Raw genomic sequence first — 16,632 nt, 5'->3', positions numbered from 1 at the left:
AAGTAAACGAAAAGTAAATGAAATGTAGAAAAATAAATTAAAATTAAAAAAATAAATGAAACATGAAATGAAAGAGGAAAGGAGAAAACAAAGGAGAAAGGAAAGCAAGAAAGAAAATAAAAAATAAGAGAGAAAAGAAGGGGGGAAAAAAAGAAAACAAAATGGAGAAAAAGAGGGAAAAGAAAGACGAGAGGGAAAATGGTAAAGAAGAGGGAAAAGAAACAGGAAAGGAAAGGGAAAAGAGAAGAAAAGGAGAGGAAAAGGAGAGGAAAAGGAGAGGAAAAGGGAAAGGTTAAAGAAGACGAAAGAGAGGGGAAAAAAAGGAAGAGAGAAAAGAAAAATGGAAAGGAAAAGAGGAAAAAGGAGAGGAGAAAAAGAGACGAGAGAAGCGGGGGAAATAAAAGCGAAGGCAGGAGCAGAGAGGAGAGGAGAGGAAGGGGCGCCGGGCGCTGGCGGAGTTGGCGCGGGGCGGGCTCGGGTGGGCAGGGCCCGCAGCCGCCCCGCCCCCGCCCCGCCGCCGCCGCCGCCGCGCCCGGGGCCGGCCGTGCCCCCGCTAAAGGAGGCAGGGAGCGGGGCGGCGCGGCAGTGCGGCCCCGACAGCAGCCAGCGGGAACGCGCCGGGAGGGATGCGGGGCGCCGGGGAGGAGGCAGGGCCGGCGATCGCGGCCCCCGCGCCGCTGTGAGCCCCCGGGACCGGCGCCGCGTCCGCGTAGGCGCACGGCAGAACCCGCGCACGGCCGCCGTCCGACCGACAGCGGCGCCGCTTTCCGCGCCGGGAGCGCCCGCCGAGGCGCGGCCCCGATGCCCGGCGGGACGGCGGGGCCGCCGCTCGGGCGCGTCGCTCCCCGCTAGAGGCGGCGGCCCCCGCGGGCCGGATGCGCGTCGCCGGGGCGGAAAGCGGCACCCCCGGGCCGGCCGCCGGGGCCCCGCGGAGCTAGGGGCCGTCCGCGCCCCCCGCCCCGGGCCGGCGGCGGCGCGGGGATGCTGGCGCTGGGGCAGATGGACGGCGCGCCCCGGCAGGGCGCCTTCCTGCTGGGCAGCCCGCCGCTGGCCGCCCTGCACAGCATGGCCGAGATGAAGGCGCCGCTGTACCCCGCGTACCCCCTGCCCGCCGGGCCCGCCTCCTCCTCCTCCGCCTCCGCCTCGCCCGCCTCCGCCTCGCCCTCGCCGCCGCTCGGCTCCCCGGGCCTCAAGGCGCCCTCCGCCGCCTCCGCCGCCGCGGGCGGGCTCTCGGCGCTGGGCACGGCCCCGCCGCAGCTCTCGGCCGCCACCCCGCACGGCATCAACGACATCCTCAGCCGGCCCTCCATGCCCCTGCCGGGCGCCGCGCTCGCCTCCGCCTCGCCCTCCGCTTCCTCGGCGGCGCCCGCCGGGCTGCTGGCCGGCCTGCCCCGCTTCGGCAGCCTCAGCCCGCCGCCGCCGCCGCCGCCCGCCCTCTACTTCAGCCCCGGGGCCGCCGCCGCCGCCGCCGCCGTGGCCGCCGGGCGCTACCCCAAGCCGCTGGCCGAGCTGCCCGGCAGGACGCCCATCTTCTGGCCGGGGGTGATGCAGAGCCCGCCCTGGAGGGACGCCCGCCTGGCCTGCGCCCCCCGTGAGTACCCGGCGTGAGGGGTGGCGGGGGAGAGGCCCGGGGAGTCCTGGCGGGAGGCCGCTCCCGGTGCTGGGGAATCCCGGCACCGCTGGGAGACCCTCCCGCCCCTCCACCCGGGGCCCGAGGGGGCTGGCTTTGCCTCGATGTTTTTAGTCGTTTTCGTTCGTTAAGTTCGCTTTGCTCTCTCCGTCCCCGCGGTCAGCGCTAACTCTGCCGTGTGTCGCCGGTTGTGGCGGGGGAAGCGGAGCGCTCCGGGGGAAGGGGCCGCGCTGCCGCTGCCGGGGACTCTCCGGGCCGGGGATGGCTTCGGGGGCGCGCACAAACTTTCCCCGAGCAGCGCTTTCTGTTACCTCCCGCTAGCACCGGCCGCGGCTTTTTTAGGAAAAAAAAAAAAAAATCATCTGCCCGCTCAGATTTTTTGCTGCTTAAAGGAAAAATAAGCGGGGAGAGCCGAAAGGGCAGAGCCTTGCTGAGGCGGTAGTTTTCTTACACACCCCCCGCTTAGAGACCCCTCCGTCCCCTGGGGCCGCTTGAGAGCGAAGCGCTTTCCCAAATCCGTAGATTAACTTGTCTGTCCCTGCCTTCCCTTTCTCTCCCCCCTCCCTCCGCCAGATCAAGGCTCAATTTTGCTGGATAAGGACGGGAAGAGAAAACATACCAGACCCACTTTTTCTGGCCAGCAGATTTTCGCTCTGGAAAAGACTTTCGAACAGACGAAATACCTGGCGGGCCCGGAGCGAGCCCGGCTGGCCTATTCCCTGGGGATGACGGAGAGCCAAGTCAAGGTGAGAGCGGAGCGGGGCTGCGGGGGACAAAAGGGACAACGGGGCCCTCCGGAGCGGCCGGAGATGCCGCGGGCACACGGCGAGGCTTCCCCGGCAGCCCCCGCCACTTCTCCCCTTGGTGCCTCACTGCGGGGCCGAGAAGGTTGTTTTAAAGCGTTTTAAAAAATAACCAAATTGAACCAAACAAACCCGAGCAAGACTGAGAAGCCGTGAGCACCACGGGGGTGGCCAGGGCAATGGGAGAGCCGGGGAAAGGGTGATGTTGGGCTGTCGCACCCAGTTTTTTGGTTAAAAGCGGTGGGCTTTGGGCAAAGCGGCGGTGTGAGGGGTCGGGAGAGCGGGCTGAGCCCCCCGGGAACACGCAGAGGCGTTTGCTCCGGGCCTGGGCCCTCGGGGCCCCTCGGCGGTGCTCCCGCTTTCAGCCCGATCCGCGGAGCCTCCTTTTGTCACGGCAAATACGTCCCGATGGCTGCGAATAAATGATTGCAGCTCCTACAATGAAAATGCCCCCCTGCTCTGGCGGCGTCCTGCCGGAGAGTGAACACATCTGGCGGGGCAGGGGGCTGGGGGAGCAATCAGCCCCGAGGGCGCGTTTCCCCGCCCCAGGCGGGACGGCCCGAGCGGCCCGGGCCCGGTGCGGGTCCCGGGGGAGCCGGGTTCGGCTGCTGGCCCAACCGGGAGCGGGGCTGGGCCGGGGACTGGCGGGCCGTGCCGGGATGGTGACAGTGACGGTGGCGGCGGGGACAGGTCTGGTTCCAGAACCGACGGACCAAGTGGCGGAAGAAGCACGCGGCCGAGATGGCGACGGCCAAGAAGAAGCAGGACTCGGAGACGGAGCGGCTGAAGGGCGCCTCGGAGAACGAGGAGGAGGACGACGACTACAACAAGCCGCTGGACCCCAACTCGGACGACGAGAAGATCACGCAGCTCCTGAAGAAACACAAGCCGGGGGGCGGCGGGCTGCTGCTGCACCCCACGGAGGGGGAGGCCTCCGTCTAGCCCGCCTCGCCGCTTTCGGAGATGTACAGATCTATTTTTCTAGACTCTACGCGCCCGGGAGGAGCAGAGAGGAGCAGAGAGGACTGCACGGGCAGCGGCCCCGGTGTTGTTTAGGGCGGCGGGCGGAGGGGACGGCGGGGGCTGCCCCGAGCCCCGGCCCCGCGGCGGCTCTTTGTAAATAAACCGTGAGTCAACCGCGACCATAGGCGTTCCTTACTGTGAATATTTAAAATGTAAAATACCTTCTTTTTTTTTTTTTTTTTTTTTTTTTTTTTTTTTTTTTTTTTTTTTTTTTTGTACGGCGGGGGCCGGGGGCGCAGCCTGGCCCCGCCCGCCCCGGGATGGGATGGGGTGGGATGGGATGGGATGGGATGGGATGAGATGGGATGGCAGCACCGGGGGCACCGCAGGAACCCCAGGACGGGACGGGACGGGACCGGGGCCGCCCAGGAAAAAGCCACCGTGGCCTCCACCGGTCCCCCCCCTCGGGCCCAAACTGCAGCGTCCCCGAGAGCTATTTATTAGTATTTTTGAAACACTTTCTGTTGCGGTCGTCGTGCAAGGGAGGGGAGGGAGGGGGGGAGAGGGCGGAGGGACGGAGTTTTTGCTTTTTTTCATTTACACCGTTCCCAATCAACCGCGCGTTGGGAAAGTAGCTGGTGGGAATTGTCACAACCACTGTCGGTCGAAATATAAAATTCATTTAGTTGCTGTATTTGAATTTAAAGTGTGTTTTTCTTTTGTATCATACGAAATATTAGAGAATGTAAATTGTTTTCTTTCTTTTTTTTTTTTTTAAAGCTGATAACGATGATATATCGTGATATAGCATCTTAACATTTATTAATTTATATTAAAAATAATTCGGTTTGTAAAGAGAAGAAAAGCCCTTTGCAAGACCAGTTAAATGTAATGCACTTTCTGTTAAAAAAAAAAACAAAAAACAACAAAACAAAACAACGAAACGATAAATCAATTAAACCAGTTTAAAGACGTCTGCTGCCTTCACTAAAGGGTACAGATAATCTCATTTTATCAGAGATTAAATAATGAAACCACGGTGCAGGAGGAGGAAAAAAAAAAACCCAAGAGATAATTTTCATGGTCTATTGTTGATTCTTAGTAGTAGGGGGGGTTTGTTGTTCGGTTGGTTGGAAGATTTTTTTTGTTGTTGTTGTTTGGGCGCCTTTTTTTTTTTTTTTTTTTTTTTTTTTTTTAAGGAATGGAAGTTGACCATTTTTCTGTGGGAGTTCGAGAAGGATACAGATAAAATAAGCCGCTGGTTGTCTGGGGCCGTGAGCGGGCAGGCAGTTCCCACTCGAGCACTGGAGCGGTTCGGCTCAGCCTAAATTAGGCTGTTTCAACTTTTTCAGAGTGGGCGACGCAGGGTTTCGTTTCATTAACGGCGCAGTGTTACCGTTATTATGGGAAAGAAACCGCTTTCCAAAGAAGAAAACAGTGGATAAAATAAGAGCCCGCCTAAGCGTCTAGAACAAACAGACCCAACACCAGAACAACTGGTTTAAATTGAAACTCATTATCCAACGCCATCATTTCCATATCTAAACAGACCAGAAACAATCGCTTTTTCTTTTTTTCTTTTCTTTTTTTCTTTTTTTTCTTCCCAAGGACCAGCAGAGCAAACAGAATCGCTGACATTAGAGAGAAAAAGGACCAGAGCTATTCGGGAGGAAAATAAATACATAAATAATTCTATTTGGGAGTAATTTTCTAAACAGGAAAAAAAAATAAAAAGAAAAAAAAAAGAAAATAAAAAGTAGAGCAGGGTTTTTTTCCTCTTTCGGCTCACACAGTGCCGGGGCCGGGAGGAGGGAAGGAGCCCTGGGCTCTGCGGCTGGCCCGGCTCTCCCTGCCCGGGTACCGGGGGCTGCCCATCGCCCACCGACACTCCCATTCCCCCCATCCCCATCCTTCCCGGCTCCTTGTGACGGCAGGAAGGGAAAGGCCGGTGGTTTCCCAGAGAGCTGTCTCGGCCCTGCCGGCTCACGGCGTTACCATTTCCCCGCGCGTTTTGCGGGGCGGCGGGAGGAGAAATCGAAATACCGCGGGGTCCGGATCGCCGGGATGGGACGGCCCATAACCCCTCAGTCCCTTCCCCCGGCCCCGCTGCCCCGCAGCCCTTCCCGGCCCTCCCGAGTGCCCCCGGGCTGCCCCAGCGCTCGGGCGGTCCCCGGCCCCTTTTCCAGTTCACCGCAGCACCGCCTGAAGCTTTCCAGTTAATTTACTTCTGCACGGAGACCCAGCTGGCCACCAGTTGCAGTTGGCACCGTGGAGGTGGAATGGCAGGGAAAAGAGCCCAGCTCTGCCCGCTTGGTTGGGTTGGTTTTGTCTGGGGCGCTGGAGGAAAGAGCAGGGGATTCACACGAGCTCACGGCCCCCCTTTTCGGGACATGCTTTGGAAGGCAAAGCCGGCTGGGCTCGCTCTCCTCCAGGAAAGGACTTTTTAGGAAGAGATTGAATAGCGAACCTCGGGATCGCTGCCACGGACAGCGCGGCGAACAATTAAAAGACAAATGTCAGCGGCTCCGCGGGCCCTGAGGCTCCCCCCGTGCGGGGCTGCCTGCCCGAGACCAGCCCCTGGTGCGGGCAGGGATCCGTGGCGGAACTGTGTGAACTCCGGGATAACCACACTAAAATAGTGCTGCACAACCATGTCCATAGGGAATGGGGCCGCTCCCCGAGCTCGGGCCCCGGCCGGAGCCCCGCGGGGAGAAGGGGCCGCGCACACGCGTGGGGAGCTGAGCGGGCCCTGCCCGAGCGGGGGGAGAGCACTCCAGGCCGGTCCCGACAGCGCCCTTCGCACGCAGCTTTTGGCCTTCCCTCCTCCTGCCACAGAGCCCTCGGTTTTAAAGCTCGCTCCCTTTCCGTGCGCGGGATTTCCAGGCTCAGCTGAAATAAAGGCGGCTTTCTCTGGCAATTCCCGGCTCAGGGGAGACAGAGGCGGCTGTTCCCGGGTTTGCCGTGTCCCTGGTCCCTGCCATTGCCTTCTCTGGGGTGCAGGAGGTACTGCGGGAGAGCTCCCGGCTGTGCGATCCCAGGGTGCCCAAAGCATCCTCCCTGCTTTTCCAACCCCTCTGCCTTGTCGAGGTACTCCGCACAGGGAACCCGCTGCGGCCCGTCTCCAGCCCCAAAGAGCATCGCCGTGGGCAGAGAAAAAACTTTTTCTTCCCCGTGGAAGCGCCCCGGGCGCAGAACCCGCCCGAGCCTGCAGTGGCCGTGGGCACCGCGGGCAGGGATCGAGGAGAGAGGGGGCAGGGGAGCCCCGGGGAGCAAAAGAGGGCCCGGGGACCACCCCAGCCGCGGTTCCCCGCTCCCGGCCGGCAGCTGCTGCCTGCGGGACACATCCATATGGATGGGGACATAGGGACGCGGGCAGGACCCGCACGGCCGTGCCGCAGGGGGGACGCGAGTTACCAGGGGAAGCCACGGCCGGCGGGAGGGGGGAAAGGAAGAGCTCCCCGCCCGAGGGGTAATGAGGGGGTCGCTCTGTTCGTGGCGTGTGCGCTGTGGGGAAGGCCAGTCCGCAGGCCGCTGTCACCCGGCCCTGACAAGGCCCTGCAGCAGCGCTGTCACAGCCGCGAGGCCTTCGGGCTCTCATTCCGACAGCAATTCCCGCTCAGAGCCCCCGGCAGGCAGCAGGCAAGGAAGGCAATGCCTCCACCCCGCCAGAGGGATGCCCGGACCCACAGCCGCGCGGGGACAGCGACCGTGTCAGCCAGCCATGGCTTCTCCCGCCCTTCCCTCACGCGTGGCCTCCTGTGAGGAGCTCCTGAGATCCCGTTATCCCTCATCACTTCTCAGTACTATTAATATTATACGTGCGGCGTCTTCCCTCCCTTTGCTGCCGCGATGTCGTTTGGTGCAAGACTTTGGTTGTAGCCCCGCCAGGCGCCCCGAGGGCTTTGCTTTAGGGACGCGAGTGGTCCCGCAGGCCAGAGAACCCGGGGGTTAAATGAGGGTGATGGGCTCGGACACTCCAAGTCCCTTCCCGCACCGCGGCCGCGGGGAGAGGCGCTCGCTGCGGGACCCACCGCTCGGAGCCGCCGCCGCCAGCCGCAAATTAAAAAGTAAGATGAACTGCTCCCTCTTTAATTGCAGCTCCGCCTTTACCTTCTGCACCGATAGGTATTTCCCAGACACACGTTTGTGGCGGCGCTTGCCAGCTGTCTGCGACAGCGGTTACAAGTCTCCGTGAGGGATGCAAACATCTGCCGGGGGAGGAGGAGGAGGAGGAGGAGGAGGCGGCGGTGCCGGGGGGATCAGCGGGCACCCCACACCCCACACCTCACACCCCACACCCTGCATCCCGCCCAGGGCCCGCCAGCGCCTCCGCGCCCCAAAGAACGGGGTTGATAAGAATGAAATCACTGATACAAGGGCATGAGCGGGCAGCACCGCGCCTCTCCGCATCCCCCGGCGGCTCAAGCCTTGTCCAGAGGCCCGGGGCTTGCGGGAGGCGCTCGGGAGGGATGCGGGGAGCGCCTGGCACCGGCCCCAATAACCCGCTCCCGCACACCCAAGTGCATCCCTGTAATAACGGCCTCGATCATTTATTAAAAGTCGTGTCAAGCGAGCCCATATAATTCATCTTTATGCAAATACATCAATGTCAAGCCATTAGTGTATTGCTCGGGTTTTTTATTAAAGTGCATTCTTTTTAATTCAGCTCAGCAAAATACGAGCCCTATTGCTCAAGAATTATAGCAACTATTAGAGTAACATATGGGCAACGTGCACTCAGAAAATAAAAACCAACAGATAAAGTGGCAGGGTCACAACGGGGAGCAAACACTTAACAAAATGGCAGCGGGGTAATAGATTTTCCGCCCTCGCCCCCGGCTCTGGGGTGTCAGGAGCGATGGTGGGGCGGCCCTGCCCAGAGCCCGCAGCATCCCCGCCCGGCCCGGCCCCAGCATTTCCCAGTCCCTTCCCGGCCGGGCTGGGGGCACAGCCCTGCCCCACCGACAGGCACCTCCGCCCGGCCCCCGCCGCACCCCCGAGTCATCCCGCATTTAATGAGAGAGTTGCCCACGTCCTCATCACCCCAGCATGGTAATTGAGCAGATCTATTAACTTGTTACACTAGATTTGTTTAAAGAGACTATTACACAGTCATTTAATCAATTTGTTACACTGGAGGTCCTGACTTATGAGACACTTGCCGTATGATTCCTTAATGACTGAATTAATTTGTTTTAATAAAACCAACATTGTGTACAAGCACATTTCGAGAAATGTAATTTCGGAGACGGAACAGTCCAATGCTTCATCTGATTAAGTCTTTTCTATGGTTTATCAAAGTCGGGAGTTGCCGTCATAAACCGCATGTATGGGGTATTTTTCTTTTTTATAGCGTCATTAATTTAATATGGATCATTAGTTCTTTATACACATGCATGTTCTGACAAATGTACCCAATGAATAACGCACCTAATGTGTTCGGGCTCAAATGCATCACGCCATAAACAGAAACTGCCGCGAGAGAAATAATAACAATAAACAACTATAACAACAATTAATATCGCGGCCGCGCTCGGGGCCGCTTTGGGGCCGCTTTGGGGCCGCTTTGGGGCTGGTTTGGGGCCGGTTTGGGGTTGGTTTGGGGCCGGGGCTCTCCCCAAGCCCCCCACATCACAGCGGGCTCCGTGGATTCACGGCGAGTTAAGGTTATCCCGAGAGCAGATGTAGGACAAGAAAATCGGTTTTGCTCCTGATGGGAGCTGACGTGTGTGGAATAAGTGCAAATAAACACGAGGGTCCCCAAGAAAAGGAACTTGATGGTATCGATTATGTAAAATAATGGCCGCATTACAAATGTTAATGTACTATGGTAATGCACTGCAAACAGCCGGCGTGCCAGGGGAAGGAGAAGGAGCAGCCTCGGGAAACGCTCCGGGAAGCGGGACGGCCGCGGCGATACCCACAGCGACCCCGACAGTGATGTCGCTGTGGCAGAAATGACCCAGGCGGGGCACAGCGGGACCCCCACCCCCAGCAGGGACCCCCGCCCGGCCGCGGCACCAAGAGCCAAACGAGTTCTGTACAGAACGTCCCAGCGCCTTTACAGCCATCAGAGGAGGCGCCTGAACAGTTTGTTCTAAATCCTTACATGCCGCCCTTGAGGTTCCTCGCCCTGACAGTGCGGCTTGGTTTTAGTTTTTAAAAGTAATTTCCACCGGTGACCTTGTGGTCCAGGAAATCTGTCGGGCATCTCCTTCTTTTTAAACATGAACACATATTTCTCAGACTCCAGTGGAACATAAACCTCAGCCCAAAATGTGACACTGCTGCTACACCTGGCACCTCCTGCCCGGCATGAGCGGCCACCGGCTTCACCCCTTCCTCTGCAAACAGAAAGCTCAGCTGCAGAGCCCACCGAGCAGCTGCATTTTTTTCCACACGGTAGAACTTAAAAATCATCTGTACATAGCAGAACTTAAAATTGAAACCCGAAGAGGCTTACTGCTCGAGGAAATAAAACGAGATGGTGAAAACATATCCTCAGAGCCGTTTTTCACCCTCCTCACATGGTTTCTCGTAGATAAACTGCTCTTTTTCCTCCAAGGTACATCTTCTATCCCCTTTATAAACGCAGGCAGCACACCCACCAGCAAGGCGTGCAGGAGGTGTATTTAAGTAAATGGATTCGACCTTTTGGCCATTTTAACAGATGCTGCTTCTGACCACCCCAAAAAGCTTGTTTAAAGTTAACAACATTAAGCATTGGAGGTCACAAGGCCAATTCAAGGTCATTTTAATTCTGGCTAAAGGTTAATTAGATCACTGCATTAAAGCAAAAATAGACTATACTCAACTTTAATGAGGACAGACAGGTTTTTTTAGACACCTCTTCACTGCTCCCTTTATAATAAGGATATAGAGTATGCATCAGAGAAGAAATCTTGCCGTCAGTTCCACAAATCCAGCCACAGGAGCTCCTCTGGCTTTACACTGGCAAGGCATAAATATAGCCCTTGCTTCGTTTGAATTCTTTTTTTGTTTGCAAGATTTGGCATCTGGGTTTCCTGCTACCCTTTCCCCTGCCCCATCACAGAGAGCCCAGGGTTGCTCTGCCCTGCTCTGAGAAACACCAGGCTCAATGTCCAAATGTGCATGCTGGAGGTGAGATCATTGAAATCAGCAGGACTCATGGATGGTGAGGCATTTTCCTGGGACTGATATTGCCAACTCACGGAGACGACAAGCCTGGTTTGGAGAGCTCCACAATACTTTGCTTAGGAGTGCTGAACCAAATAGGAAGGCAGTTCCTGATCTGGCAAATGTTTGTGAACTTTCATAATACTTTGCACTCTGCACTTGACAAATCCAGATATTTTTTCCAAAAGTTCATTTTATAAAAAAAGATAGAAGATAAAAGATAGAAGAGACCATGGAAATGAGGGACCTTGGTTTGAACCCCATTATCCCTTCTGAGGGAAAGCAAAGATCTCTCTCTGTGTCTCCTTTCTCCTGTGCAACCCCCTGGCTGCTGGGCTGCAGGATACTGTGGTGTGGACTTCTCTCTGGATGGAGCTGTTCATCTTTGAGTCAGCAACTACATCAGAGCTGAGCAGAGAGGCCAGACATCCTTTTTTTAGGGAAACACCCTCACTGCTGGACCTCTAGCTGATCAAGAGTCTCATCCCTCATGTCCTTCCAAACTGGGTGCATAATTCCAATCTCCTTCACAGACACTTTCTATGGGAGAACTGCACCCAAATTATGGTTCCTAGGGGGAAAAATGTGGCTTGGCAGATATTTTTTTCGGCAAAGTCCTGCACTGTAGTGAAAATTCCTAATCAGTTCAACATATAAAATCAAGCCAGAACATCAGGCTAGAAATAAGAGTCTTGTTGATTAAATTGTTGATTTAGTTGATTAAAGTTGATTAAGAGTTTAGTTGATTAAACTACAGGTATTGGGTGAATCACTGACACACAGGGATAATGGTGTGACTTGTGTTCCCAACAGGACCATTTCACCAGAACAATTGCCCAAGAGCACCAGGACATACTCTAAAGCCCCCACTGTGACTCACGATGGAAATGTGACTGGAGTCACCAGGAAAGAAAAGCCATCGGAGGGCTGAGGGATGTGAGACACAGGAAGCTGTTGGAGCACCAGTCAAATCACCAGACAGAAAGAAGGGAAGAAGAGAGAGCTGAGGAGCTTATGTGCCAAACTAAACAACGAAAAAACCTGAATGATCAGTTCACAGCACCTGGTCACTAATGTTACTTTCATCTTAAAAAAAAAAGAATGTGAATGGCACAAGAATACCTAGTGAGGTATACCTCAGAACAAACAGCCCCTTCTTCACATATCTTTGGGTACCAAAAACATCTACTGAAATCAGGATCGGGTTGTTAGTTATTTATGATCACTGAAAGGGCTACATTTATTGGATAATTTATTTATAATGAATAATTCAACCAGTTTTATATGGAAGAGTTTAATTTCCTCAGGCTGCTCACTTGGGAGGCAGCAAAGCTGCATCACTACACATTTTTCAGAGAGCCTTCAATTCCTAAATCTGGTTGTTCCGTTACTTAAGTTACAGCACAATCACCAAATTCCAAGGTATTTTATGTGTATTTTTTTCTGTCTTGATGGAGTGATTTCAGACACTCACAGCTTCCAGCTACAGCATAAAACATCAGCAGGAGAGAGACTTACTATTGTAGGATTTTTCGAGGTTTTCTCTGTATTTTTAAATGTATTGCTTTACTAAAACAGTATTATTGGTACATGCTGCTGGTGTCCTGCTATCCCTACATGCCATATCACTGTTTCCTTGTGCTCTCCCCCCACAACCACCTTGAGACTCTCCTCTCACTCTGAGACCCCTTGCAGACCAAAGTTAGCTGCTGACTGGGCCAGCCCAATTCTTCCCCAATACCTCCATCAGGACTAACCCAAACGAGCCCTACTTTCTGTTTTCCCTGTAGTGCAGGTGATTCAAACACAAACCACAGATTGCACCCTCACTGGACTTTCCCTTCCCAGTCATCTTAGCTTATCAAGAAGCTTATCAAGAAGCTCACTTCAGTTTTTTGGGAATTTGGTTTTTTTTCTTATTTAAGTGACATGATGCTCCCAGTAAATATCCCACTGGAAGAGGAGTTCTGTGGTCCATCTTCTTGCTCACACCATGAGGAGATATTTATAGAAGACTGCTGCTTGACTTCTTTCTTGGTTTAGGCATTTTTTTTTCACAAAGTTTTCCAAGATCTACCTCCCACATTTAAAAAACAAAATAAATACTTACAATGAACAACTGTGCAATAAATAAATTAATAAGCCAAGCAGTCATGAATCTGATTCTCTGCTAGGAGAAACTATCCTTTCTTTATCAGGTCACCTGCTGAAGACCTTGGCAATTTTTTTTTTTTTTTTCTGGAGGCTGACAAGCTTCTGACCAGATACTCCAAAAATACCTTTCTATTTTGGTAGAAATATCTTCCATTGGAAAAAAAAAGTGCCCAGGTCTAATACATATATATATATATATATATAAATAAATAAAATAGGTGTGTTTGTAAAATAACCCTTTACCTATCTAGGCATATCCCTGTACACCATCTTTATTTGAATAGCTGTTAATCACTGATGCTCCCCAAGGAGACCAGCAGAAAGAATGTCAGGGGCCCTGCTCATAACCCAGCTGAATACCTGACTATTTTAAGGTACTCTGGAGCTGCATGAATCAGAAAGAAAACAGCTCCCCCTACCCATTTTATTAGAAGGCAATAAAATCTGGTGGTGTCTCATTAAATTTAATGAGCCTTCATAAAATAACCATTACACTGTGGAGGTAATGAAAAGAATAACTATGATGGTTAGTAAATAAACCAGCAAGGGTGATAGTACTAGATGTCCCAGATCCCTATCAGGTATCAAACAGGTAAATGACTCTCTCCAAAAGAGTGTGAGGCACTCTTATGGTGCCTTACACACCTTTTCATGCATTTCATTTCATTCTCTATCAGGTTTAGGGGATTTCTTTCCCCCTTCCCATATGACAACAATGGCATTTGTTTTTATAGCCCCAGGCTGCACGTGTAAAACCCTGAACAAATCAGCACACAGGGATCCTTAAAAACTCCACGCAAATTTCCATCAGTGCTCGTGGGTTTGGTGCCTGCCCATTTCTGAAGTTTCTTTTGAACCAGCCATCACTGCTGGAAATGTCATTGCAGAAGCCTCTTGGGGAAAACATTCTCACTTGGTATAAATCAGCACTGTCCCATTCTGTTCATTCTCTAATCATGGTGACAGCTGCAGGCACTAAGATTTAAAAAGGTGGCCTAAAGTCAAAGATTTTCTTACCTGGCTCATGCCTGCCTCAGAAAAAAAAGAGTTAATCTAATTATAGGATCAGCTCCACTGAGAGTTTATGACTGCCTACAAAAAAGCAAGAAATGGCCTGGTAGAGACTGGCACAAAACTCCAGAAGGAGCTGCAGGAAACGCACCTTTTGCATTTCCCATTTCACCTGAAATGGCACAAGGAAAGATTTCATCACAGTGGGATTATTCACAGGAGCAAGCAATCTGATCTGTGGGCTTATTTCTATACCAGTGCTTCCTTCTGAGATTCCTCTTGCTCCTTCTGAGAGGGACTGTACTACAGCACCACACTCCTCTGGGAGAGGAGACTTTTGTGCCAGTGTAGCAGCCTGGGAAGTGGTCTTACCAACAAGCCCTCAGCTTACCCAAAAGCCATTTCTAAGCAATTCACAGTCATTATTGTTATTTTATGGTAGAGGCACTGTAATTTTTGTTGAATTATAAATATTGCAGATCTATTTGCCCCCTCCCCAGCAGTTCCCAAAACATGTAAACCCACTGTGTGATTGCTCCCTAATCTAGTTGAGGTGATGAAACGGTGCCAAAACTCTCATTGCAATTTCATTAGCATATTCATGAGTCGCACTTTTGCAGTGTTGCAGAAACAACACAAATTGGTTTGTGAATTGTGAACTCCCCCTTCCTTGCCGTCATCATCATCTTTTTCTTCAGAATCACAAATTGTGGATTAGCAAGGCAAGCTTGCTTGGGTGACTTTGGGACTCCTGGGCTGCTGGAGTTTGTTAATGCACACCTCTGGGTCTCCCCGCGGTTTTCCCCTTGCCTGGCGCTGGTGTGGAAGTGCTCCGTCAGTGGAGGAGCGGGAAGCAGGGTAACTTTGGGGCTTCCAGCCCTGCCAGCTGGTTGCACTGCCACAGCTCTGTTTCCTCACCAGCAACAGCAATAACCACGGCACTGGCAAAAAGGATTAAGTGCAACAGGCACAGGCAGTTGCAATTTTCAGGTGACAGGTACTGGAGAAAAGCCACTCTGTACCCTGGGCAGGCATAGGTGTTCGTGGCTGGGGTAGTCACCTGAAATTCAAGTTAACTGAAGCAATAGGGTACAGTGTTCCACTTCCCTCTAGGATTGCTGGGACATGCTCCTGAAGGGTCTTCTCTGACCCACCAGCAAGGTCTCTGATATTTACGGGTGACACCTGCAAGTCCCAACTGATGGGATGGACAGTTCGTGTTCAGAAACTGCAGCAGAGTTTGAGGGAGGGCTCTCCCTGCACTTGGCAGTAGGTTTGGATGCTGTAAGAGAAACCCTGTGGCTTTAGAGCAGGAATAGATTTGTAGATAACACCCCAGCCCTTGTCTCATGCCAGCATTGTCATCAAAGCACAGTGGGGGGCAGTACCCACTCCCTGAGCACATGCAGCTGAATTTTGCAATAAGCCAGCAGCTTTTATATATGCTCCACTTTAACTACACATCCAAAGAGACCTATTTGTTAACTTAGCACAGGTTGCAGTTACATCTCTTGCAGGGAAGTAACTCCTGTATCCATGGGATATTACTTTAGTAGGGCATTTGGAAAACCTGAGGAGCTCCTCAGCTCCACTGATGAGATGGGGAGATGGGAATGCTGCTTCTGGGGAAGTTTTCTCACAGCACACAGTCCTCCTCTGTGCAACCCAAACCTCTTAGGAACACAGGATATTAAATATATTTGAAATGGCAGACTTTCACATGGAACTTGATTTAATTTTTCTGTGGAAAGATCACTTTAGACTCGCATTGTTCACATGAAATAATGAAACATTACTGATTTAATTAGAGCTCAGTTTTCAGGCTGCGCTTTCTATATTGTTGAAATTGCATTTTGCATGGGACAAAACTATCAATAGATAAAGCAATTTAAAAGGCACAGCTATAGAATATATTCTTTTCCCCTTTTCTTTTGCTAGTTTCAATTCATTGCTCAATTTAAGTATGGAAATAATGTTTGTCAAAGATTTCCTGACACACGATTTACAGGAAAAAAAAAAAAAAAAAAAAAAGACAGCAGAAGAATGATATGAAAAAACATCAGGGCATCTCCTGCTTGTACTTCTAACCCATTTATGGTACAATATACAGATAATCCAATCTACTGCTGAAAACAAGGTTTGTGCAGTTATGCTCCACTACTTCACAATGCTTCACTTAAAACTTGATAGTTTTCTCATATTTTCCTTCTCCTTGAACAGACAAAGTGGATTGGGCAGGTTCTAGCTGATGGAAATAACTGTTGGCTTCTGAGCATTAGCTCTCCGAGGTTTTACATGGGGGTTGAAAGTTCAATTTAGGGAAAATAGGGAGTCAGTTTGTGAGATCATCACAAACTGATGGAGAGGAGAGGGCAGGGCAGCAAGCCCCACTGCTGGGCCCCAGAGTGGAACAGGAATGGGAAAGGGGTCTGACCTCCAGGGTCCACTCAGAATCACAGAATGGTTTGGAAGGGCCCACAGTGGTCCAAACTCCCTGCTCAAGCAGGGTCAGAGCACATGGCACAAGATTGCATCCAGATGGTCCTTGATGATGGTCCTTGAATATCTCCAGTGAGATATTCATGTCCACAGTCTCTCTGGACAACCACCCTCTCTGTTCCAGTGCTAAGTCCCAGGCCCTGCACAGAAAAGGAGTTCTTCCTCATGTTCAGGTGGAACTTCCTGTGCATCAGTTTCTGCCATTGCCTCTTGTCCTGTTTCCCAGCATCACTGAGCAGATCCTGGTCCATCCCCCTGGCATCCCTCTTTCAGACACTGACAGACACTGATGAGGTGCTCTCTCAATCATCTCCTATTGAGGCTGAACAGGCACAGCCTTAATCATCTTTCTTGCTCTCCACTGGACCCACTCCAGGAGCTCCATGTCTCTCCTGTCCTGAGGAGCCCAGGACT

At 52.7% G+C, this 16,632-nt stretch overlaps 1 protein-coding gene across 1 annotated transcript; it reads left to right on the top strand.

Moving 5' to 3' along the window:
- Positions 1-981: 981 nt before the first annotated feature.
- On the top strand, positions 982-4,817 carry NKX6-1 (NK6 homeobox 1; the record flags this gene model as incomplete). Its single annotated transcript, XM_083862181.1, has 3 exons — positions 982-1,591; positions 2,204-2,376; positions 3,124-4,817. The coding sequence occupies 3 exons, from the start codon at positions 982-984 to the stop codon at positions 3,373-3,375; spliced, it is 1,035 nt and encodes a 344-aa protein (XP_083718307.1). The 3' UTR covers positions 3,376-4,817.
- Positions 4,818-16,632: the final 11,815 nt, after the last annotated feature.

Source organism: Zosterops lateralis (genome assembly GCF_965231275.1).
Source record: "Zosterops lateralis genome assembly, chromosome: 5".
NCBI lineage: Eukaryota > Metazoa > Chordata > Aves > Passeriformes > Zosteropidae > Zosterops > Zosterops lateralis.
The sequence above is the reverse complement of the archived record's forward strand: the minus strand, read 5'-3'. Positions and strand labels throughout refer to the sequence as shown.